Source organism: Aythya ferina (assembly GCF_964211825.1).
Source record: "Aythya ferina genome assembly, chromosome: 1".
Taxonomy (NCBI): domain Eukaryota; kingdom Metazoa; phylum Chordata; class Aves; order Anseriformes; family Anatidae; genus Aythya; species Aythya ferina.
In genome coordinates, this window is record NC_140296.1 from 194,818,352 (window position 1) to 194,845,291 (window position 26,940).

General features: G+C 37.5%; 1 protein-coding gene across 10 annotated transcripts in view; it reads right to left on the minus strand.

Moving 5' to 3' along the window:
* MAGI2 (membrane associated guanylate kinase, WW and PDZ domain containing 2) overlaps positions 1 to 26,940 on the minus strand; it is a 768,619-nt gene that overhangs the window by 147,335 nt on the left and 594,344 nt on the right. For all 10 annotated transcript variants that reach the window (XM_084532022.1, XM_084532020.1, XM_084532025.1 and 7 more), the window contains 3 exons: positions 21,077 to 21,134; positions 13,406 to 13,527; positions 11,757 to 11,939 (listed from right to left, as the gene is read on the minus strand). In XM_084532022.1, coding sequence (XP_084388148.1) covers positions 11,757 to 11,939; positions 13,406 to 13,527; positions 21,077 to 21,134 — 363 coding nt within the window. The remainder of the gene's footprint in view (positions 1 to 11,756; positions 11,940 to 13,405; positions 13,528 to 21,076; positions 21,135 to 26,940) is intronic.

Genomic DNA, 26,940 nt, shown 5'->3' on the forward strand with positions numbered 1-26,940 from the left:
TATTTTTTGTTGTCACTATTAGTTACTTTCCAAGCACTTTTCATATTTTCCTTCTCTTCAGTCCATGGGATTAATAACAACATATGAAGAAAGAAAAACCAATGTGTCATACCACTTCCATAAACTGACAGGTTTTCAGGAACATTTCTAGGGACAGTTAAGGCTTATTTTAGGGGGCTTCCAGGCAGCAAATACAATCACAATCTTGCATTGTTTCATGCAGTATAAACTAAAGGGAAAAGGGGATCTATGTGTTCACATCATTCAACATTGCAATGTGAATTGCAAATGTTATTTGTCACCAGACACAGGACTGATTAACTGTGTGGACCTGGCAAGGATCCATACCTATAAAATATGGATAAATGGATAACATATACTTTAAACAGACTTCAGAAAGCCAAACATATTTGTAAAGTACTGCTTTAGAAGCACAATTTAAAAACTGTTACAAACTGATAACAAATTCTTATAGTGATCTATTAAAATAGCTCTGAAAAGTACATTTATATTATTAAAAACACACACATGCACCCAATACAATATAACTTATAAATCTGAAAAAAAATTCTTTTCATTGGGATATATAACATGGAAGTGCCCAAATGTTTCTTTGGAAGATGCCTACTTATGAAAATAGCTTGTCTTGGAGCAACCATTTAGAACATTAATAAAAGCCAAATCTTGGTGAAGAGCTGAATGTTAAAAAAATGGGAGAAAAATATGCAAAAGAATAACAGAGAGAGAGAAGAAGTGTGCAGAGTATAGCATGAAAGATGAGATGGATGAGATAAACCTTCATGTATCTACCACGATACTCTATTTTTTAAAGTTATCTAATTATTTAAAGTGTAAGTTAGTGTTGATAAAGCTGTTGAATACAGAACAATCATGCTCAAAAAATGACGAGAATTTACTAAATGTTTAAAGCATCAAGGATTCAGACACTACTTACAAGAAGTAAAATAAACAATCAGTATTATTTGTTATATAATAATCTTCATATTGCTAACAAATGCTACACTTTTACTTAGTGCATTCCCTTGTACTTTGTAAATGTCACCAAGAACACTAGATTATTCTAACAAGAAAGGCCCGTACTAATAAGTAACTGATTACCAGAATAACAATTTCATAATTGCTAGGCCATCTATTCAAGCAATCAAAACAGATTAGTAAACAATATAATTCCCTGAATAGAGCTATTCTATTCTTCACTTTAAACCAAAACAAAACAGAACAATAACAACAACAAAACCCTCATATATTAAAGTTACTTTGGTCAGTCTGTATCTTCCCCTCTCTCCTCTTCCCCCCACCCCCCCAAAAAAAATAAAAATACATGGTGACTTGAAAACTATTTATAAGGTCTTGTTTAGGTAAAGTAACTTAAATCTTTTCTTTCATGAGAAGTCCTTGTCCTTCTCAGTGGAATATTTGTTTTTTCAGGGATACAGTCATTCTGCATTTGAAACCCATTGCTAATGCTACTTTTTTATATCAGAAATATTTGCTTTTTCAGATACTCTTAATGTAAAACAGCAGAAACATTACTGGTACGTTATTACTGTTGTACTGCATTCTGAATAATAAATCTTACTAACACCAGTATAAATGATCTGTTACTTTCTTGACCATGGCAGATTTACAGTTAGCTGAGACTGGAATCAGACTGAAAACACTTCTGGTTTGGGCTGGGATGGTCAGTCAGATGTGCTCATTTCTCTAAGTCAAGAATGGGTTGGAGCACTGGCACAGATTGCCCAGAGAGGCTTAAGCTGCCTGGACATGGACGTGCGCTGGGTGGCCCTGCTTGAGTAGGGGGTGTGGACCAGATGACCTCCAGAGGTGCCTTCCAACCTCATGCACCCTTTGATTCTGCAATGACTGCTCATGATCTTTCAGTCAGTGCTATCCTGTAATTACAGACAGATTCCACATCTAAGCTCAAATAATGACAGAAACACTGGAAAGGGAAAGCCTCATATTGGTTTCCCATTGCTGGGAAAGGAAACAAATCTGTACCTCTATCATCCACAAGTCAGTATCAATTATCTTTGTCAAGTTATTCTTAAGTCACTGTTCCAGGCAGTGCTTTTGACCCACAAGCCAAAGTGGTTTTGACTTCCAAAGACAGAAAAAAAATCCACAAGCAAATAATTTTACCTTTCTGTGTCCTTATATTTCAGAGATACTTCCCCCTGCCACACAGTTCAGAAGACCTTCGCTACAGACCAGGCCCACTGAAGCATTACGATGAGACATTTGAAGAGGTGGGAAAAGGTTGAGCTTGAGCAGTCCTGTTTTAGTGTACAACTCAAATGTGGTCTTGATCACTCTGGCCTTTTTGTTAACATAAGCTATCATGGGATCATTATACAGGATGAAATGTCCACCTATTGCAAAGTAAAATGGCAGGAAACAGGGATCTGCAACCCTCCTGTCTTGAAAAGAAGAAAATGTGTTACAGTGTTCTCCCTAATAAATGCAGACATTTTACAGAATGTGGTTGTGGTTGGAAAGATCTCCAGAGATCACCTAGTCCAACACCCTTGCTCAAGCAGGGTCACCCAGAGCATGTTACACAGGATCACATCCAGATGGGTTTTGAATACCTCCAAAGAAGGAGACTCCACAGCCTCTCTGGGCAGCCTGTTCTAGTGCTCTGTCACCTGACCCATAAAGTTCTTCCTCATATAGCGATGAAACCTCCTGTGGTTCATTTTATACCCATTACCCCTTGTTCTATCACTGGTCACCACTGAGAAAAGTTTGGCCCCATCCTCTTTACATTGTCCTCTCAGGTATTTGTAGTGGTTGATAAGATCCCTTCTCAATCTCCTCTTCTCCAGGCTAAACAGTCCTGAATCTTTCCTCAGAAGACAGATGCTCCAGTCCCCTAAGCATTCTCATGGCTCTATTTCACTTGCTCAGAAATCCATTCTGAAACCCACCAGCTAAATCAGGAACAATTATTAATGTAATACATCTAACTCAGAGCATCTACAGAACTCCAACGCCTAACTCAGAAATAATTATTTAAATTCAAACAACAGGGCTTTGGTTGAAACAAAATGGAAATCTCTTTCTGCCCTCTTCCCCTGCAGTGTCTTCCCAAGGACATTTATTAGCTGTCAGCTGAACACAAATACAAAACGGATGGTACCCTAATGCAGATGGGCAGCACATTCTTCTAGATCACCTTTCAACCTGACTCTGAGCACTGAGTTGCTTTATGTATTCCAGTTATGGCATTGCAACTACAAACTTATGACTTCGCCTGCTGATTCTCTCTCTCAAGATCCAAAGAAGTTCACATCGGATTTCTCCCTTAATTCCCCATTTCAGAAAGAACGGGTTGGCCTTCAAAAGTTTTGTTGGCCAAAGAGCTGTAGCCTGAAAGTCAGAACTCTCTGTCATACCACAGGAAGAGAGAACACCCCCAAGGGTAAATTACCCAATATTTTGATGTTTTTCTGATATATCAAAACCAACCAAACATACACAAAAACATCAACATTCATAAATGAAAAAAAAACAAGCATGGCATGCCAGAGCTGGTCAAACATTTCTGCCAGTTAGCTTTAAGAGAGAACTTGAAGTTAGCTAAGTAGCAGAGAATGAAAATGAAAAAGCAATTCTCTCTCTGTTTGGAAGCCTTTATTATCTACCACAGCAGTCCGCCCAAGAACATTTCCCTAACCACAACAAGTTTTTCTGGGAGAGGTTATGCACTAACAACAGATTCTGCCCTGGGGTGTCTCTGGCCGATGTTTTTGGGTAAGAAAAGTCAGGATGCTGACTTGGTTGTCTTGGTTTCTGTATGCCCACAGATGGAGACAGTAACCCAGAAATGTGGACTGACTGTGTGTCCATAATGCAGACAGGCAGGTTAAAAGGCAGCGCCTCTTGCTGCGGTCTTCACTTCTTGGAAGTGCGACTGTGACAGATGAGGTAGGATGAGGATTTTCTCAGAGGTGTACTGTGAACTGTCGATCAAGCTTCATGTTCTTTAGTCAAATGAGACCAGTGAATAAGAGAATGTTTAAATTTGTCTTCCTTTAAACAGGCATGTAATGAGTGCAGCAGTGTCACGAGAAGAAAACTCAGCTGAGAAGAGCCCAGCAGTAAGATTAGCTCCTTACAAATACACAAGTTCATGCATTTTTTTGGACATAGATTGTGTAGCTTGAAGCCTGATACTGTTCATGTGATAAATAAGCAGGAGGCAGCTAGCTCTCGTGCACATTCAGGGAGTCTTTAGTGGAGAAAAGCTCCCCTAATAATGTGGCCAGTTAATATTAGTCACCAGATAGATGGAAGAACTGAAGCAGCTTCCAGTCCTCTCTCTTGCATCCCCCTGCCTCCCTTCCCAGCATGGCCATAAACTAAGGACTCAGATGCTTTTTGTTCTGTCCCTTCCTCTGGGTCCTGGGGGCTGGGCTGCAGTGGTTTGGAAAACACATTGGCTTGAATGAGTCACAGCCCTCCTGGGCAACATGTTGGTCCTTCTCTCATAATGTACATACTTTGTCTGGTCACCCCTTCATTGAAATGAGACAACTTTACAAGTGGCCAGCAAAAGTTAAAAAGTGCAGCAAAGGTGGTGTGAAATGCTAAAGACCATTGTAGCCCAACTCCAAGTCTCTTCAGTTTTTCTTATTCCCCCAATTTTCTTTCCATTTTTTTGTAAAGCCCAGGAAAAAATTCAAGTTACTGAGTTTCAGACATGCAGTCCTCATCAAGTATTTTATTTAAGAATGAATTGCTATAAGCGAGCTGTAGTGATTTAAGTGACCATGAGCAGGTAGGGACGTGGCTTAAAGTCAGCTTTAGGCCTAAATTCAAATTCATTGCTGACAAGTATAGACAGCAAGTGTCACAACAGAATTTCCTTCATGAGTACCCTTGGATTGCAGAAACCTAGCTCTTCTCCTGTCCTCTCCAGTAAAATACTGCAGACAACTCAAATCCTGGTTAAATATTTGTCTTAAAACAAAGCAAGCAAACAAAGAAAAAGTTTGAACAAGCCAACACTGCAGACAGAAACTCAGTCTGAAGTACAAGCTATGTCATCATGTACCTACTGCATTGGCAGGGCATGATGGAGTTGTCAGACTCGACCCTGCAAAAGGGCTCTGTGAAACTCCTCAAGGAGAGGTGGGAGTCTGCAAGCACCCTGAGACCAGCCTGGAGGTCTGACGCCCACCAGCCCCATGGTCCCTGGCACCCGTGGAAAGCAACCATGGCAGCACTGTGGAGAAAGATCCAGTAGATGGCAGGAGGGCAGATGTGGTCAAGGAGAAGCTCCTGGGTGGCACTTGCCAGATTGAGCCCTTCTCCATCACCATGAAGGAGCTGAGGAGCCGCTTTGAGACCCTGGGTGGCAGAAAGTTGAGTGCAGAAAGGTTCTGCAGTTGAAAATGATTCCCACAACATTCCACTTGTGGTTCTAGTGATGTTAGAAACATGAGGAAAGCATGTGCAAATATGCCAAATAACCTTGTTTTGCAAGGAGACAACAGCACATGGAAAGTGCAAGATACTGCCAAGCATGATGGTGTGCTGAACTACCAGCTAAGCAGAACACAAATTCACAATTCACAACCTTCAGTGCCACAGAAATTTACCTGAGAACATTCTGGAGAACACTACTGCCAGAACAGCACCCCTTCAAATGAGCTGCCTCTTCATATCCTTTCTGCCCCCTTAAAACCTTATCTGTCTCCCACCAGTAGCTTCTAACTCGCATCCCCTTGATGTCTTCCAACAGGAAAGTGAGAGAAGACACAGAAATACTAAAGGACACAAATATTTTCACCATCTCTGAAAATCCTAGCTAGACGTTGTGGCTCAACCATTTTATATCAGGAAACAGAGGAATTATGCTGGCGTGGTACGATGCTCAAATGACAAAGGTGTCTATGCTAGAACTTCAGGGCACAGGAAGCACACACCTTTCTCTTACTGTAAACTAAGCCAGAGAAATTCCCATCAGTCAGGGTATGAATCTGGAAGCAGAATGACTCTGATTCAGCACTAAGCCTAACCAGCCAGCATCTCTGTCTATACTGCTGAAGGCTTTCCTTGTTTTTGGTCTCTAAACGTGTGTATTTTCTCTTACCAGTTTCCCAGATGCACAGAAACGGTCTGCTTCAAAAGAGAAAAGAAGTGTGAAAAAAGCTATCCGGACCAGTGATTTCAAGGGGTGCAGATGAAGGAAGCATTGCACCAATTGAAAAGCACAATGCCTTGTGCTACTTCCAAAATCAAGGCCATAAATGCGATCATCAAAAATCACCTAGATGCTGTAAGAAGGCCATGTCACCAAGGAGCTGGTCTGCCAATTCAGAATGTTCAAGCAAGTGAAGTCTGTGTGGTCCAGATGCTCCCTAAGCATCACGACCCGCAGATGAGGGAGCCATTGTGCCAGGCAAAAAACAAAATCAATTGTGAGGCTTTCATAGTTAAAGCCATCAGTGAAATTCACAGGAATCTTAAATTAGATTCTCAAATATATCCAAAACATAAAGGAAACACTTTTCCAGATGAAAATGTGCAATGTCTGGAAACAACAAAATCTGAAGAAGTGAACAAAGATACAAGATGCACCATCAAGAAAAATAAAAGAGAATCACAAAGGATAACCAACAGGATAGTAATGGGAATGTGCAAGTGGATAAACATGGCCAAAAGAGGATGGAGGTGAGTCAGCATGACTTACAGTCCCCATGTTGTGCAGAATGCACAACAGGCTTACAATAAAAAACTAAAACAATACTAACAGATTTGTCTTAACTTTTGCTGCCCGTCTTTCTTCCAATGAGTCTCAACAGTCTTTTACCATTTTTCCTTTCCAAGGGCATCTACCTTAAGTGAGATGATTTTAGTTGATTATTATATATTCATAAGTACATAAAGCATGATAAAGCTTATAAATATAAATCTAATTCCCAAGGAAAAGACACATACTAATAAAGTCTTTTCAGATGTTTTGCTTCCCAAGTTGAAAGGAAAAATGAGCAATATATGAACATGAAAATTCCCAAGGCATATCTCAAAATCAAACAAAAACTCCACTACTAACAAAAGAGACAGAGAAGGAGGGAAAAAAAAAACAACTAACCAAACAAAAAACAGCTAAACAAGGAAAAAGATTCAAATAGAGGAGAAAGAAGAGAAGAGAAGAGAAGAGAAGAGAAGAGAAGAGAAGAGAAGAGAAGAGAAGAGAAGAGAAGAGAAGAGAAGAGAAGAGAAGAGAAGAGAAGAGAAGAGAAGAGAAGAGAAGAGAAGAGAAGAGAAGAGAAGAGAAGAGAAGAGAAGAGAAGAGAAGAGATGAAGGGAGAAAATTAATCAGAGAAACTGAAAAACTCAGAAAAGTGAGAACATTCCCATAAGCTTCTGCCTTTACTCCTGGAGAAACCATCTCACCCATTCACCAGTCTCATTGTTTAAAGAATTTGCTTTAAGACTTTGTTATCACAATTAGCTTTTCCATCATAACTTTTTTTTTTTTCTTATTTGTTTACTCAGCACAAAGCCTCAGTGAGGTTTATGCTTAGTTTACAATTGACCTACCCTTTTTGAACATACCCAGACAACAGGAAATTGGTTTCTCTGGAAACAGGAGCTACATGAAATCTTTCAGCACTTGTGTTTATTTAAAGTTGTTCCCACATACGCAACAAAGAAACACATGATTCAACTTTCCCAGGCAAGGTAATGAAGGAGAGCCCTGCCAGTGACACACCAGGCTGGTAAAATTAACTAGTACAATTTGGATGTGAACAAAGAAAAACAAAAAGAATGAAATAAAACAAAACAAAGTGACTCTTTGTCAGGGAGTACAAAGTTAAGACAAGGGGGAATGACTTTAAACCAAAAAGAAACAAACAAACAAAAAAAAAGAGAGAAAAAAAAAAAGGTAGATTTGAAATAGACTTTAGGAAGAAATTCTTTACATTGAGGGTGGTGAAGCACTGGAACTGGTTGCCCAGAGAAGCTGTGGATGCCCTATCCCTGGAGGTGTTCAAGGCCAGGCTGGATGGGTCTTTGGGCAACCTGGTCTGGTGGGAGGTGTCCCTGCCCATGGCAGGTTGGCTGCAACTGGGTGATCTTTAAGGTTCCTTCCAACCCAAACCATTCTATGATTCTAGGACTCTGTGAAATTTAAAACACCCAGTCTATGTATAAAATCACTTAGTGGTCATACTAACAAAGAAAGTCAGAGTAAAAATCTGGGAGACATTTATACTGTGCATCATGAAGATGCAATGCTATCTTTTTGACAATATGGAGGCAGCATGGTCACACATGCTGAAAGCCCCTTTATAGGACAACACAGTCTTTCAGCACCCCTAGGACTAATCAAACTGGATGAAAATGTTCAAGCCGAACTGAAGACTTCCTTATTTCCCATTATCCCCCTGTTTATCTTTTAACGAGAACAGTGTGAGTGCCTAACTTGGATACAGTAGACATGGGGTGAAAGTGATACCAATATTGCACTTCATGCTTTTAGGGAAGTTAACAGTCTCAAGATAAGCATGTCAGAAATAAAATAATATACCATTTTCTCTGGTACTGCCAACCACAGAGTGGCATTAATATAAATATCTGCTGAGGGTGCTTTAGGACAAAGACTGTGAATAACAGTGGCTGAGGAACCAGCACATTAACATTGCTTTTACTTCCATTGCTGGTGGCATTGAATAACTTTTAACAAAGGTGAGGGCAGAAAGCAAGGACAGCAATATCTTTATTTATGTTTGCTGAATGTAAAAAAAAAAAAAAAAAAAAAAAAAAAAAGAGAGAGAGAGAGAAAAGAAAAAGAAAAAGAGTCAGAACTCAGATTCCTCACTTCCTCAGCATTTCTTAGCAGATAGCAAGTTTCCTGACATTTCTGATAAAAATCCACCAACACAGCAGCACAGTGATTCCAAGTCTCTGTCAGGCAGCAGCTTCCATGTTCCAAGAAATGAAATCCAAAATTGTTTTGTTTTGAAACCTGGCTGCTGGTAAAACCACTGTGTTGTGATCAGGTTAAAATGGCGACCATGAGTCTTACATAGATTCACCCTTCCCTTTTTTTTCCCCATGTCCAATGCATATCTCAAACCCTAGCATTTCGTCTACCAGTTGGCAAAAAAAAAAAAAAAAAAAAAAAAAAAAAAAAAAAGCAGCAATCTTACAGGGGAAAAACTTCAGAGTTATATCACAGATGGGAACACCAGCACCCTTACACCCATGTTACTTCACAGTTCATAGTGTCATTGTCATTGTGCTCAAGCTTTCCACTATGATACCCTACTGATATAATATGATATTTTGATTGCTTATTAAAGCCTCCAGTGACTGTGATCATAGCTGCAGTGCACATAAATTGCACAACAACATGCAGTTCACGTCAAAAGAATAAATGAAAACTATTTTAAAAGCTCTGTTCATTGTCTAATGATGTCTACCTAACAAACAAAATGTACATATGTAAGCTCAAATAGTTGTGAAATGTATGATTTTAAGACCTTTATCAACAAAACACCTGCATTTTGAAATCTCCAGCTGATTAGAAACCGTACTTTAGAAAGTGTGAAAAAGATTGGGTATCAGGAAATGCAATCACATTGCTGAACAGCACTTTTATAAATATTCTGACCTCAAATATTTTTTTTCCGTTTACTATTATCATTTTTAGAAATCACTTCAAATATTCATAGAAACCATGTTAGATGCCACGATCATTAGCCCAAGATTCTCCAATTACTTTACATCAGAACTCTGTCAATCTTCACAAAAATTAAGACATTTGAGTCCAGAATTTCTTCTAAGATATCAGGCTCAATCATAGTTATATATTTGAATGTATATTTCTGTCATGGATTCTTAATTTAGTTGAATTAATTGTCTCAGAAAAAAAATATCAGTTTTATATCTATGTATTTTAAAGGACTTTCTTTTTTTCTATATGTCTCCATCACAATCTGTAATTGCAGTAATCAACATCAGTGACACCCATGATGAATTTCAACATCAACATTTAAATAAGTTGTAAGGGCACTCTCTTTTCTAGAGTAAAGAAATCCATATGAACAAGTTCCCCCATAACTAGCCCACACTTCAGATAGTTTTAGAAATAGTTGTATTTGAGTGCTGGATTTGAGAATGCTAAACCATGAAAAATGGAAAAATTCTCTCATGCATCATATTAGGTAATATGAAAATATTGGGAAATATGAAGTTCATGTTACTAAAATCTCCTGAACTTCAGGAAGTCTGTTATATTATTTATTCATTTGTCAGCTACCGTAATTTTGCCCTAGGCAACCAAGTTGCATTTTAAAGTTAAAATAGCAAGAAACATTGAGAATTAAATAGCTGATAGCCTTTTATTTTATTTCCTTTTTTTTTTTTCTAAAAAAAAAAATCTATGTTCTAATTCTTTTTGACTTTTTAAAATATAAATTATTTATTAATCTATTTGGCATTAGAAACATCATGCCAACTGTAATATAAGACTTTGGACAAATTATAGAGTTTTAAAAATAATACTTTTCACAACCTTCACACTTCCTACTTGCAAAGTCCTGGAGATTCCTACAGAATGAGCTAACGTTAAGGTTTTATTTCAACATACGACAGTCTGGATCATTCCTCTGCAGCAACAGAAGAAAGAATAAAAGGAAATTTCCAGAAGAATCACTGGAGACTTTTCCACCAATATCATTTATGTTTGTTTGTGTTTACATATTTGCTCCCTGCACATGAGAAAAGAATCCTTCTCTGCTGCTTTGCTCCATCCACAGTGATCTGTCTTGGACTAGGAAATGCTCTGCATCTTCACAGTGACTCTAGCCACCATGAACTGGGTTTTCTGCAGAGATAACATAAATACCAAACCAATATTTCTTCTATATTGACTTGGTGAGAAATGGAAGGAAAATTAGGTATATGCCCTGGGACCAATGAGCAATCTGGGGAACAAGGACTGCTGGGCAGAGGTGGTGCGCAGTGATGGGGCTGTATGGACACAGGATGTCAGTCACCTGTAATCATTTGTAGCAGTGAAATCCAAGTCAGATATGAACATGAAAAATCTTCACCATAGAAGTGGTTAAGTATCAGGAAAAGAGGTCACATAGGCTGTAAATCCTACATCATTTTCTAAACTTTCAGCAGTGATCCCGTATCTTTAGATCTCTTCACAAGCAGTTTGGTTTATTTTGTTCATTTTCACAGATTCCTTATTAGTAGTCCACAGATGCCTATGTCTCCATATGTCACACTGAAAACCCTTGTTTTGTTGTTCTAAAGAAAACAAAGTTTGATCAGACTTGACTTGTTTTGCAAAACTATCTTTTCTAAAGGTAGAAATTTTCCCTTAGTAGTCTGTGCTCTTTCTGCCTGTCTCTTTTTCTCTCCATTCACAATTTCCCCTTGAATAAACAGCCTATAAACTAATGAACATCACAGATAATTTCTACATATTAGAATGAGACCTTTTCTCAGTCCATTTTCATGTAGAAAAAATTGAGATATATATTTTTTCCTTAAAATACTGAAGAATTAGAAAAATCAGCTACTTGATGATGTTAGACAGGTATGAGGAATTCCTATCTAAGAGGTTTATCTTTCTTTGTTGTAAGATAAGGCATTTAAGTAGAAATTGATATGGAAAAATATATACATTTATGGAGAGAGTTCGGAAATCTATGGCTCATTCTACTTATATGAAAGAACAGAGGAATCATTTTAATTACCTGTTTCCATTTTCCCATCTTGTGCTGCAGGCCCATCAGGAATTACACTCTTCACCTGAAGAAACTCATCTGGCTCATCCCCACCAATGATGGTAAATCCAAAACCCATGTTGCTTTTCTTAAGAGTTGTGCTGAGGAAAGTCCCCTTCAGCTGTGATGCATCACGGGTGAAGAGTGGTTTTTCTACATCAGTCAACACAAACAAGAAAGACAAAAGTTCTGATCTAGTACAACACAGCAGGGACATAACAGTATCAGCTGATAACAGTATCAGCTGGCTGTAGGTGACAGTGTATGAAAACAGAGGAAATAAAGAGTGCAGGCATTCCAGGAAAATATATATATATATTAGTGAGTTTTTATTTTAATACAAAGCTTAAAAAGGGTTTTTATCTATGGCAGAGCTGCCATAAGTAAGGAGTTATAAATATTCTTTCATATTGGAAATACATTTAGAAGTGGATATTGTGTAGCTAAAATAATTACAACAATAAAAATGATATGTGAGGTAATCTTAAAACCTCTTTCCTAACACATAAATTCAGCTTTGTCTACAAAGTAACACATTCTGCACAACTTCCCTCCCACCCACAATAAGAGAAATATCCCCTGTATATGCCGTGCCATGTGTTAAAAAGCCGGTGCTAAGTATTAGATATCTTTCCTCTCCAAGCATGTGGGATTCCATGCCTCATCTGGCTGCTGTGATGGTGGTGCTACCTTCGCGTCCCCTTGCTGAGTGCCCCGGTGTATAGTGTGGGTTGCCAGGGGCTCCCAGTGCCTCGTTCCCATGCTTCACTTTGTGAGGAAGGGTAGGAGGAAGGTGCAAAGGTAGTGTCTTCCACTTATCTTGCTAGGTTGGCAGTGGTCCGTGGGGACGGTGGGACGTACCGTACAACCTGCACGTCCCGGTGGGGCCGCGCTGGCACTGGGACAGATCGTTCACACTGCGGGACCGCTGCAGAGCAGGGTGCGGGTGGGCGAGTTTGGGCCTAGGTAGGGTTGATGAAGAGCTGTCTACTGTCACAAAGAAGAAGAAGCCTCATTCTCTGGCTGTAGCCTTATGTTTAAGTTTATTCGTCTCTACCAGTACTGTCTGCTGCTTACACAGCTCATTGTAAGCACATTAATTTTCACATTACCAAGAGGCTGTATTCTTGTAAACTCCTATAACACAGTGCCTGAGGCTTTTAACTTAATTGATGCTTTCTAGATGAGCTAGCTTAGAAACATACCAAACATCAATTAGCGGTAATTTAAAGAAAGTACAATTAATTATTTCAGTGTTGCCAACCTTGGGTGCTCAAGAGAGAGTCACACATTCCTGAGAATAGAAGTTATGAGTTTATTTAGAAAATTACTTTGGGGTTCTTATTGTGCTTTCTGTTTCTCAGCCTTTAGGAAACACTAGGGTCCACTTGTCACTTTTCTCTGCAACTCTGGAGGTTAGAGATTTTTTATGTGGCTCCTGAGTCCCACAACTCCAGGAGATTGAACTTTTAGAGGAGAAAAAAGCTAGGAGGTAGGTGATAACATTGTGAGGATTGGCAACACTATTATGTCCATCAGACTAGGACCAAATTATTGTCATATAAGCAGGAGAGCAGGATTTTTCATCTTAACTAAGATAGGCTGACATGGTACTGTACCTCGGAAACCTTGGGCCTGCATAGGCTTTGTTCCAAGTTCTGCGTTGGGCATGTTATGCTGCTGTAGCTTCCTTTTTGCTTCTAGGACAGGGTTTTCAAATTGTGTTCTTCTATTTATGTGGCTGGAAAAAATTTGGTTTTGATTAAAAATTGGGTTCAGTTGGGGAAAATTACTATTTTCACAGTAGGATGTTGTATGTGACTTAGGTGCGTGTGGTTAGATAGCGAAACAGTCATGAAACCCCAATGGGCCTGAGCATGTCCCTTATACTCCATATAATTTTGGTGGGGATAAGAAATGTACCATCTATGAGCATCACATAATGAACAGCACTGGAGAAAGCCCTATCATTTCAATATGTTGAACTCTGCTACAGGCAAATGGTTTTGATATATAGACTGCATATTAAATTGCAGTACCGCTGAAGCATGCTACAACAACAGTTTTTCATGTCTTCAGTACAAACATTGTTCTGTGCATGATTCAAAGGGACTGAACCATTTTTTTTTTCAGCATTATTGATTAGCTGCAAATGAAATTACTTAATCACTTACAGAAAATGTAAAGCCTGACACAGGCTTTTAATGAGTGTTTTAATGATCACTGCTTAAAAAGGAAATGTATGTAGCACAGGAAAGTGACTGAAAATGAATTCTGTTTAATTTGATGTTATATATCTGCTAAGCTGTACAGAAAAATGGGATGTTGTAGAAACTAAGTCAGATGGTAGATTAAAACTATACATATAAATAATGAACTATAAGAGAAGTTAATGCTGTAGACTTTTTTTCTTGATATATTACGTTTCCTATAGCTGGTCAATTAGTACATATCTGTCATTACACCACTAATTTTCTGCATTTTGTTTAGAAATACTATCCTAACTACTTACCCATATCATACCTTAGATTTCAATTATTTAATTTAAACCATACATTTTACCAATCAACAAGTAATCCTACAATCCCTTGACATTTTTCTCACTTTTTTTGAAGAAGGCAAAACTATTTAGTAGGTGGCACTGAACAACTCCACCAGATGTGTTCATGACAGTATCAGTTGAGAAAAAGGGTTTTATGCTGCAAATGTTGTCCCAGGGAAATAAATACATATAGATATATGTATTTATTTATATATTAGAAATATATACATGTAAATACATGTAAATTACATAAAAAGGTAAGTTCTCAAACATATCTCTCCTTATTTGTTCTTACTGAGTTACTCTGTATTGAGTTTTTTGAAAATTCAATCCTGATCCTGGGCTTTAAGCATTGGAGAGGTGACCTGGGAACTTTTGAAACTCTAAGATTCTAAAAGGGGTTGAATTCCTTCTATTTATATTGAAACAACCTTTTATGCCCAAACATTAAGCACTTTTCCCTCAGGATTCAGATCCTAACACTGCTTCAAACAAAATAAGTAGAATTGCCATTAAGAAGGAGTTGAGGGAAAGCAGTAAGTCCTATGACAATGTAATACACTTGGAAAACAAGGATTCCTGCAATGAAAAGATTTTCAGTCATGTAAAAGTATATTTGATTTAATGACAGGAAAGATATGTGATAAAATCTGGAGTTGCTATTTTGTTAACATGGCTATCTCTCATTTAAGGGGTTGCTAACTCACTCTCTTTTACTCTAAAGTTTTGATTAATAGCTTTATAAATTTTATTCTATGCTGCAGAAAGAGAAGATTCCTTTTGTTTCTTTTCTTCTTCAGACTGGCTGTTTAATATCGCAGGTTTTGCTTTCCTAGGCTTTAAACCATGCTGTAATTGTCAGGGTCTTCATTGCTTTTGTCTATTGCAAACCTAGAAATGTATGTTGGAAGGGAGAGAAACTTCATCAGTTGGAAATGGAGGAAGACAAGACTTTCATGCATTAAACGATCATAGGGTAATTATGAACTACTGATACAAGCCTGAAAAAGGTAGTAATCGTGGTACTACCTATCATGTGATGTATTCCTGTACTGTAAAGGAAGTACTTTTTTTTTTTTTTTTTTTGCCATTAAAAAGGAACATGTGAAATGTCATACGAAATACTAGATAAAGTTCTGATCACCCAATAAAATGAAATGAATCCACAGCAAAGGTTTTACATGAAGACCAGTGAATGAGAGTATCCCATGATAAAGCACCAAAGGATTTTTGATTTTTTATTCAAGTGGAATGAACGCTGATATATTATTGCATTCTATGAAAATATTTGGAAGTAAATAGTGGAATATATTAAATGTGTCAGGATTTCAGTCTTGAAATCTGTAGGCTTCTTACAAGCAGAAGTGTGAAATTATGAAACAGCTTCCAACAGAAGATATGGGGTAAAATGTCTAGCTTGTTTTATGATGGCATTTGATAACATTGAAAACAGGCTTGCTACATAGTATGTTGAGTTAGTTGCCAAAACAAAGGGATCAAGCACTATTTTAGAGGATCTAAAGTTTTCTACCCCAGTTCTCAGCCGTCCTTCCCCAACAGCATGGGTATCCCTGCTCTTCTGGGCATGGGTATCTGCTGTGCTTCCAGAAGAGCATGGGTATCCCATAGCTTTTGTCGAATATAATGCAGACATAATGGCTATTTCAGATCACACTATACACATGCATTTAGGACCTTGGAATATTCTTAGTGCCTTGCTGTAACTGCAGGGCACATCTCACTGCCCTACATTACAACTTACATGCAGTTCTGTGATTAAAAAAAGAGGGATTTTAGCCAATATAGGCTCATGGAACATCCTGTGGTACTGACATGACAGCTAGAATCTCTTATCAGCTCCTTCTCAGCAGTTTCTAGTTGCAGTTTAAGTTGCAGTATAGTTTATTTAGACAGAAATATCTTCACTAATGGCTATCTTGAAAGTGACCTTTTTGTCCTAACATATCAGACAGGAAGATGAACAGAGATATGAGGCACCTCAGGGTGTTGATGCAATCTTAATAATTCTTAGTTCCAATTGATTCCTCTATTTTGACTCTTCTGTAGTAGTGCCAGTTCAAAAGCACAATGTGAATATTCTAACAAATTCATACAACTACATTAAATATTAAGTCCAAAAGGAGTTAGAGAAAAGAAAATTATATAGAAAATTGGTCCTTTTTATCAGTCAGTTACGCTGGATTTATGCTCCTAGACCAATGAGACAAGAAGCACCTCCCTATCATGCAATTTTAAGCGCTCTACAGCTCCATGGCTAAAACAGAAAAATTGCTACTGATGAGTTTAGCTGAGAATGAAGTTATTAAGCTAAGTAGTTCCCTTGAAAGGACATTCTAGCCTTTCATCTAGCTACTTCAGCTGCATACAAAATAAGTATTACTAACCTAGGCCTTAATAAGACAATCTAAATGTCAGTTTTAGAGATGGTTACAAATAAGTGCTTTGGTGTTTGAAATAGATTTTAGATGTGATCCAAAAGATGTATAACTCATTACCCACGGTATGTAATTCAGTGAGCATTTCTTTCTTCACTTGAAAATTTTCTAAATACCTAAAGTTTCTCTTCTGATGTTGTCTAGTGCTCTTCTTACCTAAACATTCCATCTCCCATCTTCTCCTAACTGAGGTCCATAACAAAAACAGAGGGCTGTATGTGATCCCAGAGGTAGGCACTCCTGGAGCATATCTAATACATACCAGTGGGATAAGACCTCTCAGGAAATTGCGGATTTTTATTTTTTTTTAATAAGACAGATCTGGAGAAAACCGAGAAAGATGTTGCTATCTAAATGTTTTTGTTTTGTTTTGTTTTGTTTTGTTTTGTTTTGTTTTTTCCCTACCATTACCATTTATTTATTTATTTATTTATTTTTACTCCTGATTCCACTTTTCTTCTTTTTTTTTTAAATAAAATAAATATTAAAAATAAAAGACTAATCCAAAGATAAAAATGCAACTCACTTCTTTTAGTGCTGTAGCGACCATATAGAAGAATCGTGCTGCCTTTTGTTTGCTTTCTGGCCCCCAAATACTTGAATATCTCTCTGCAGAGAAGAAGGGGCAGTCAATGCTACTGACCCTTGTTAGCCCACAGTATGCTAGCTGGGGACAACGCCTAGGTGGTAGGATTTGGTTTGGGGCTGCATTTAGCTGCAAGGGTGAAATAGTGACAAGGAGCTATGGTCACCACAAAATATCACGTAAGATATAGGCACCATTATGCCAGCTCATCACTGAATGTGACCAGATTAGTTTTTTGTTGTTGTTGTTGTTGTTGTTGTTGTTGTTGTTGTTGTTTTTAATGATGGTGTTTCACATTAGATGTGCTTAAGACAATTGATATACTTTCTGTAGAAATTTACATGCTTTAATGTAGATTTAAGTATGCAGATTTTAGTTGATGGCCATGATATTCTCAGCCCTGCCACAATAGTAGCCCATCTAAGCGTATGCACCAGGAGGAGGATTCTAACCTATTCATTTTCTCAGCTAGTTTAATGTACAGTTGTTTATTAGTAGTTTGTGGCCTAAAACGCACCAAAGTAATTCTGAGGATCAGAATGCCTAAAAGACAGACATTCTGATGCATAATTTGTTACTCAGTCCTCTTTACATTCACAGTTTTTCAGTTATGAATATTTTATAACAAAAAAACCTCCTGAAAGAAGTTTTTCTATTTGAGCAGTAACAGGTGTTGTCAGAAATCATAAGTGAAGGAGGTATATTTTTCCAGAATAAATACATGTATGGACAATTTAGCTGTTCTATTAAGGAGGCCATGTCAGGAAATTGAACTTTGCATTGTAGTTAATCATCCTTAAAGGGGGAAATAATCTTTTGCCAATTAGAATGCCAAAAGACCCAATGCACTCTAATAACCACAATCTCTCTGTAGCCTTGCACAGCTAAGTGCTGCTAGTTTTTAGTTTATAAATTAAGAGAAAATTGCATGAAAGTTAACCCACATATAGCAAACACTTCTCATTTGTGTCAAATGTCTACACCTTGCAAATCAAGCTTGGATTCGCATAACAAGGCAAATGAAAAGTTTAATAATGTCTTGAACTTACATTCATGCTTGATTTATGAGAGGAAGTTATACCAGGGACCTTATTTTATAACAGAATTTGCAAATGTGGTGCAATAAGTCTTTTTTTTAACTTTGATAGCCTTCAAGATTTGTTTATTTGCTTGATTTTAGCTTCTTCTTTGGTCACAGGATACTGGAGATAAACATGTCTGACCCTTGTAAGGTGAAACTTAATCTCTTTACTGCATTGTTCTTCCTTACAAATTTCCCATGTGATACAATTTTTTCAGTGAGCAGAATACGAGCCGTTCTTTTGCTCACAGTTTTGAAAACCTGCGTATGAAGTTGGACTGGACTTGAATGTGTGAAAGTTCATAACCTAGCTTTCCATGATTTACCCACTTTTATGATATAATTAAGAGAGTTTATTGTTATCTGATTTTATCTAGCTAAAAATGAACTCATCTGTTGAATACTGGTAATAAAAAAGGTGTAACTGCCACTTTTTAGAATGAAAAATGGGAAGCAATTTTTGTTTCAAACTTACTGAGCTCAAACAGCAAATTAAAGTACAACTACATTTTACTGTCTATAAAACTCCTTATGAACTTAGAACTGCTGCAGTTTTAATGCCATCCTGTGAACATCCATTCCACTTCTAAAAACCTCTGAGACTACAGTAAGTTTGATATATTTTTTCACAAATCTTGTCAGTAGTAGGATGAACAAACTTGGCAGTAACAGCCTTGAAATATATAATCCCATAATAACATCTGGGCCAGGTGCCTTGCGTCTGTTTACCTGTGGATGGACATGAAATAGAGATGAACATTTGCTCCTTTTCTTGACTATGCAGGGGAAGTGTGAATCTCACCAAAGCCAAAATGCCTTGGGCTGCACTAACACCAAAGTGGGGCTCAGTAAGAGATTAATGCACAGAAGTTGCACAACACCTGTTACTCACCAAAATATACTGAAAACCACCGGGACAGAAGACACTTACTCACACCCAGCAGCTGCATAATTGTATTTGCAGAAATCTTCGGGGGGGATTAAGTACAAAGAGATACGTGAACTCCAACCCCTAACTACTCTGGGGCATCATAAAAGATCTCAGGCATAAAGAGAGTAATTTGATGGCGTTACTTAGGGAGTTCAAAAACTTACCTTTTGGTTGAGAGAAATAGGAATCTGAATTGACTAAGCTGGCTTGGGCTGAGCAGGAAAACAGATTGGGCTGCTAGCTTTTTCACCTGAGGGCACGGAACCATCCAGGGGGAAAAAGCAGCAGAGCGGATGCTATTGCATTTGGAGAATGTGACAGAAGGACTCAGTGGGGCAGTGGCCAGACACAGTTTCCGTTTGTTTGTTTGCTTTGAATGAGGGCTAGGGAAAGTGATTGGGCACTTACAAGCTGCTACTGTTATAACAGTGAAGAAAGTGTATCTTAGAGCTACATCTTCTAACCCTCCTGAAATAAGATTTTTTGTTGTTGCTTTGGTGATCTCTCTATCCAGCTCTACCCTGTGCTATTAATTGCTACATATTCTGAGGTCTGGAAAATCTGCAGCTCCATTATCTGACCAGAGTGGTCTTGCAAAGTGTTGGTATAGATTCAAGAGACCAAGAGAACAATGTGACACACAAACTAATATTTTCCATTTTGTATGAAATCTCTGGAGTAAATGTACTGCTTTGTGTTAGGATCTGAAACTGAGATTTTAGGTCAGGTACCATCCTCTGTAAAGATCTCTCTTCTTTAATAAAAGGAAGTAATAGATAGATCTTTCTCAATTCAAATAGTCTTTAAACGTGCTGTCTGCACAGAGATGGGGAGTGCCTTTTTCAATCCTCTGCTATATACTTTGAGTGGCCTTTGATAGGAGAGAAGAGTGGGAGTAAAACTGACCACTCTGAGAGGGTATCACAATTTGAATCTACATTCACTTTACATAAATCTGATTGTCTGTGTTAAACTAAAAAGCATAGAAAATCATCTCTCTGATTTACCTATTTTATGCAGTAACTAGCTGGAACAGGTTCTACCTTACCTATCAGTCAAAAAAAAGCTTTCTACTGCCCTTTGCACAGAGCAGTAAGGATGGCTTTCTTTCCTGTTCCACAACTAAAATAAAATATGAGAAATGAAAGCAATGATTGTGCTGTGAAAAAAAAATATATATTCTCTTATTTTCAGGTGCACTTTTAAGTACGGAATAAAACACAATATACACAGAATTTTACAATGCAGAATATAAATAACCTGTCTTCTGGTACAAACAGTGAAGATCTGATTTGCAGAAGAGAAGGACAACCCAGAAAGGGATCTTAGCTAAAATGATTATGCTTTGCTTTTATTCATTGACTAACAAGATCTGTACCTCACTGGATATCCAAACCTTACACAGACTATACAGCAATATTTCTTAAATGAATACAATCTTTTGTACAAGTATCAACTGGATTGTTACCATGAAATCACACCCTCGAGAAACAAAATGATTGAATGTCTGATTTGAGACACACTGAATACATTTGGCCACATTAACTGTATTGATGACTGAGAATTCCTGGTATACCTTCATTTTAACATGTCAAGTAATTGTACCCATGTCTTGCCAACTAAGCACAGCAGAGGATGCTAGTATTAGGTTATGACATATTAACAGCAACTTAATATTGAACTTGGGAACTTACTCAACATAATAAGTGCCATAAATGGGATCATCAATTTTCTCCCAGCCATATGGAAGCTCTGAAAAACAAAGAGTTATCTGTCTCAGTAAATGAATTACAGAATGCTAAGATTTCTGATAGTGAAACAGTGGATCTTTGCTAGATGTTGAGGGAAATAACTGGATAGTGAATTCAGATAAAATCACCAAAGCAAATGCAAAATATTGAACACACTCCATGGTGGCCACAATTAGTATTAACTTGAAAACTGGCATGCAAACAAATATCTCAGTCTTGAGAACACCACATTTGATTGAACAACTTCACTGTTCCAACAGCTGTGCCAGCCAACAACAGTAGCATATCTTGTATGACATCACTGCTGGAGAAAGAGGGGGTATTCTGTTTTTTCAAATAGGTGTACACACAAAAACACTGCTTTGCTTTTTGAGCTCTTTTTTTTTTTTTTTTTTTTTTTTTCCACTGCTATGAATCCTAGAAAAATTGGTCTCAAACAAATGAAAAGAGTTTGCCTCCTGTCTCTTAATTATAGTAAGTATGTCTAAATGTTCCTGAGAGATTTGTCATATTTATCTTACTGTCATGGCAATTCCATGGCCTCCAAAGGCATGCTGCTGCAAAGCTTAGTTCTATATCTAGGACCTCACTGCACATAGAAGTATGCAGAAACACAAACTGAAATAAGATATTTTCAGCAACTTTCAGCTTTAGAAGTAATTGATTTTTACAGAAATAGAGAAGACATCTAAAACACTCAGATATTAACAATTAAAATATTAAATATGTTGATTTAATGAGCTTGAAAGTAAATCTGTATTAATGTACAAGCAAACATGCATAAGTGAATGTACATCCATAAACATATTTTATTATCACTCACAATGAGTACTTAAAATTATTACAATGCCAACAGAATTTCACATAGGATTTAAAAAGACGCATGTGACAAATATCTCACTCAACATGAACAGAATAAAAACCTCAGTGCCAGATGGAGGAAACATGCAAAAGGATAGACATTACCATCAGGCACAGGTATTGATATCTATGCAGTTAAGGACTGGCACAATATACATGGAATGGTACTGAGATTCTATAAATAAATTTGATTCTGTAATTCCTTATGTCAGTATTTCTTCCTTTGAATTATATCTCAGTTATACTTTTAAAGTCACTTTTTGGAGACTGTAAGAGTATGAAACAAGACAGACCAGACCTGATGTAACTCATACTGAGCATGGTCATAAAACTGGCCATAAAGAAGTGCTTCTGGATGACATATATATATATATATATATTTTTTTTTTTTTTCCAGTGACAATGTGAATTGACAATTACTGATGTGCTGTAAAAAGCTAAATAAGAAAGTAAGGAACTCCACAAATTTGGAACATAAAGCTCAAGGACTTCCTTAACATTGATACTCATTTTTTTCTATTATGTTCAGAATATTGTTAGCACTGAAATCTTCACAAACCTGCACTCTGAACTGATTTCATTGGGGTTGCTTTGTTATAGTCACTTCATAGGAATAAATGCTGCATAAGTTATTTAAACAGGCAACAGTAACAGAACAGTTGAGGTAGGAAAGGACCTCTGGGGGTCGTCTGGTCCAACCCCTCTGCTGAAGGATGGGTCAGCTAAAGCAGGTTGCCCAGGTCAGTGTCCAGTCGGTTTTTGAATACATCCAAGGATGGACCCTCACCAACCTCTCTGAGCAACATCTTCAATTGTTTGATTACTCACAGAGTAAGTCTTTTCTTACATTTAAGCATGATTTACTGCATTTCAGTTTGTGCCCTTTGAATTTTATCATGTCACTGGACACCACTGAGAACTCTGGCTCTGTCCTCTTTGCACCCTCCTTTCAGGTGCTCATAGATATTGTTGAGATTCCCCTGAGCTTTCTCTTCTCCAGGCTGAATACTCAGAGCTCTCTCAACCTTTCCTCACAGGAGATGTGCTCCAGTCTCTTCATCATTTTCATGGCCCTTTGTTGGACTCTCTCTAGTACGTCCATGTCTCGTGTCGGGGAGCTCAGAACTGGACACAGTACTCCCTCTGCAGTCTCATCAGTGCTGAGCAGAAAGGAGGGATCACCTCTCTAGACCTGCTGGTGATGTTCTGCTGACTGCTGCCCAGGAGGCTGGTGGACTGCTTTTCTGCAAGGACACATTAGCTGGCTAGTGGTCAAGTCACTGAGCATTAGAAAGTCTTGGTGTTCCTGTTTCCAGACCTGCACAGAACTTCAGTAAAATCTGTAGGAAACTGCCTCTACACTGGTTCCCATAGAGTCCTGTACATCCTGGGACTAATCTGTGAGATGTAATTTGGAAATATTCAAAAAGAAAGCTGCTGATGCACAAATCTGTACTGCCCTTGTAGTAGGTTCTGTTCCTAGTACATTCCTCTTCACAATTTAATATGAAAAAAATGATGTTTTTACCAAATCCTATGACATGGAATAAATACAAAGTATTTGTTTAAATACTATAGGCACATTTTATTTTAATGTAATATTGCAAGGCTTTCTTCATCTAATTAACTTAATGTTGCTTTCATATCTGGCAATCAAAAATTACTTTCCTTTAGAGAAAAGTGCAGCAGGCACCAATAAATTCCATACATACTCAAAAATACACAAGCATGTACACTGACACACTCATACAAACGTATGCATACATCTCTTTCCCAAAGTGAGTTAATTGATGTGAGCTTTTTTCAACAATGAAACTAAAAATATAAAGATGTTTTGCAAAAACATCCTTGTAGATATTACATTTCTGTAAATATATACTTTAAAGTACACAGATGCAGAGGATATACTTTGTTTTACATATTCATGAAAATATGAAATAATTTGAGAATTTACTATCCTCAAATGGTCTATTGGTCTATTTTTCCCAAAAGTAATGATACATAACATCATAACAGTCAGTATGGACTGAAAGAACTATTAAGAATGCAAATGGCAAATCCCATTTTCTAGTGTAAAAGCCTGTAAAAATGTATTGAATTGGCGATATTACGGAGAACCCACTTTTAAATGCATGGGTGGAACCACTGATTATCTAACATCATAAAACAGTCATGGGTTCAGAAAAAAAAGGAAATAAAAATACCTTGGTGTACCATGATAAACTCCATGTAAGGCTATGCTCAATTTTTTTTTTTTTCCTTTTGAGATGTATCTTGTAAGCTATGTTTAATTAAAATTCTGTGTAGACCAGTAAAATGAAATAGCTAGAACACAAACCCCAAGCCTTCTCCTGAAGTATTGCAGATAAGGTTAGTGGAGTTTGGTTTACTACAGGGCTTCTGCTGAAAGAATCTTCTGCTACATTTGCTTTCAGAAGCAGTGTGATAATTTTTCATGAGATTAAATAGTTCCATTTTTCACTGTTGAAAGATTACAGGACAGGAATACTTTAATGCTTCATCAAATAGGAAGCTAAGTGTTTGCCAAATTGGGGGTGAGGGCATTGCAGTTTCTATTTTTCAGATCACTGTGCCCAACGATGACCATTAGGAATGAGAGTGAACAGTAAACATTTATAAAAGAGAATTGTTATAAAACACTTGCGAAGGAGATTACTGTTGGCCATCATGATTTGAATTGGGAAGGAGGATGTAAATTATAGCTTTCTCTGATATTCATTTGATAGCACTAGCACAGAGTGTTCATGTATAATTTCTGCAGCCAACGGTTTCATGGTTACTATGTTATGTATGAAGTCTTCATTTTCATGAGCTTAACACTTCTGTCATTCATGTTTTTCAGTTCTATTGATTCCAGAATTTCTTTGTATAGCAAAGGTTGGAGTCGATGATCTTGAGCTCTCTTCCAACCTAGACAATTCTGTGATCCTATGATTTTTTTTTTTTTTCTTAAAATCTTCAGTATCTGATATTGCATTCACAAATATCTCCTCATATTATCTGGTGGAGGTCTGGTTCAGGCACATTTGTAAAATCATCATTTAAAAATCAGTAATAGGTTGTGCTGCATTTGGCAATGCTGATACTACAAGTGGATGAAAAGGCATGTATGTATGCTCCAGATTTCACATTTCATAGTTCATCCTTTACCAGAGAAGAAGAATCTAGCTAGCACTGCATCAGTCATCCAAAAAAAGATCAAAAAGGCGCAGCTGACACTCAGATACTTTGCTCAGTATGCATCTGGGCAGGCTTTTAAATGCAGAGTGAGCCACATTTCTAAAAGTTAAATGCCCAGTGATAACAAAGGTCCTTGCAAGAATGAAAGAAGGAAGGAAAGTAAGAAGGAAAAAAAGAGAGGAAAACTAATGTAAACTCAAGCAGGTCATTTTAATAATCAACGGCAGTGCCTCCTCATCACAGCCTGCTTATGCTAATTGTCCAGATGCTCTTATTCTGCCTTCTGAAAGCTGTTGTGTTTCAGTATGATTTTTGATGGTGCCACTTAATCTTCTCTGGGGATGGAGGAAGGAATACATTTTGGATCTTGATGTGCCAAGATGAAAAAAAACACCAAACATATTAACCAAGATTAATTTTTCTGAAGTTTATGTGTTATTAACCACATTAGAGAGTCATAAAAACCTCTCAAGGTTTCAGAACAACAACCAGCATTATGTCACTACCCGACTGACAGGCTGGAAAGAAAGATGAGAGTATATTTCTTGAATCAGCTACAATCAAAATATTTGTACAGTAAAATGAGTTTAGCATGAGAGGTAAAACAAACAAACAAACAAACAAAAAAACTTACTGTTATTGAAAATCTTGTCATTAAGGATATGGAAACTGTCACAGTCAGCATGAGGTTGGGTCATCTGCCTTTTTAGCACCCATGCACAGGTCAGGAATCCTTTTCTAGCCTGAATTTGAGACTTTTCAGAAAAAATACTGTATCTTTCCACTCAACAGCCCCTTTTTCCCCTTTCTTTTGTTTTCTTTCTTCTTTGTTCTTTCTACCTCTTTTTTTTTTTTTTTTTTCCTTTTCAAGTCAGTTACCTCTTGCAGAGAGCATCAAATATATTGGGTTAGAAATTACAAAACACGGTGCAGCTCTGCACCCACTGCAGTTGCACAGTGTTCCAGTTTCCTGAAGAGAGAAAATCTTTCCAAATATGTATCTGCAAGTCTAAACCAGAGGTCCTCACTGCTTGGATTACACAAAATAATGTTATCTGCAACACCCTAAAGCACAGCACACAGATTAATAGGGAGCAGAATCTGCCCAGGACATGCTGTGCTGCTGCCTCACGAGCACAGGGCTGGATTAGCACCTGTCTACATACCCAGCTGATATGTGAAATAGTCACAGTAGTGCTGTTGTCCCTGAACACTTCTGTTGAGTTTGCCATAAGAAAACAGAAGATAAATCGCTCACTGAAAGTTGGTACTTAACCTACTATTCACAAACCCATGTGAATCCTGGCAGGCCACCTAGGTGCATAACATACGGGAACTCCAAAAACCAACCAATCACCAACAAAAAACATTTATATGCTAGATGCTATAGTAAAATCTTTCATACTGCTTCAACAGGTTCCTCCACTTAGCCGTGTTTCAAGTGTCACTGGAAAATGCAATTGCTAAGATGGACTTCTCTATGCTAGTACACAAAGAAAAATATATGAAGGAAAATAAATTAGATAAAAAAGTCAGAACTCTGTGTCTCAGTGAGAATAACAACAGACAGGATGCTCAACTGAATAGCAAGAACAAATTCACTCTTTATATAATGAAAGACCTGAAAAACTGAGGGAAATGTACCAACTCCAAGCCCTGCAATGTAAGCTCAATTGCAATTAAACTTGTGTTCGCCAACTGCCATTCTCATACCAGCAAATTTCACAATGTCATCACTGTTGATG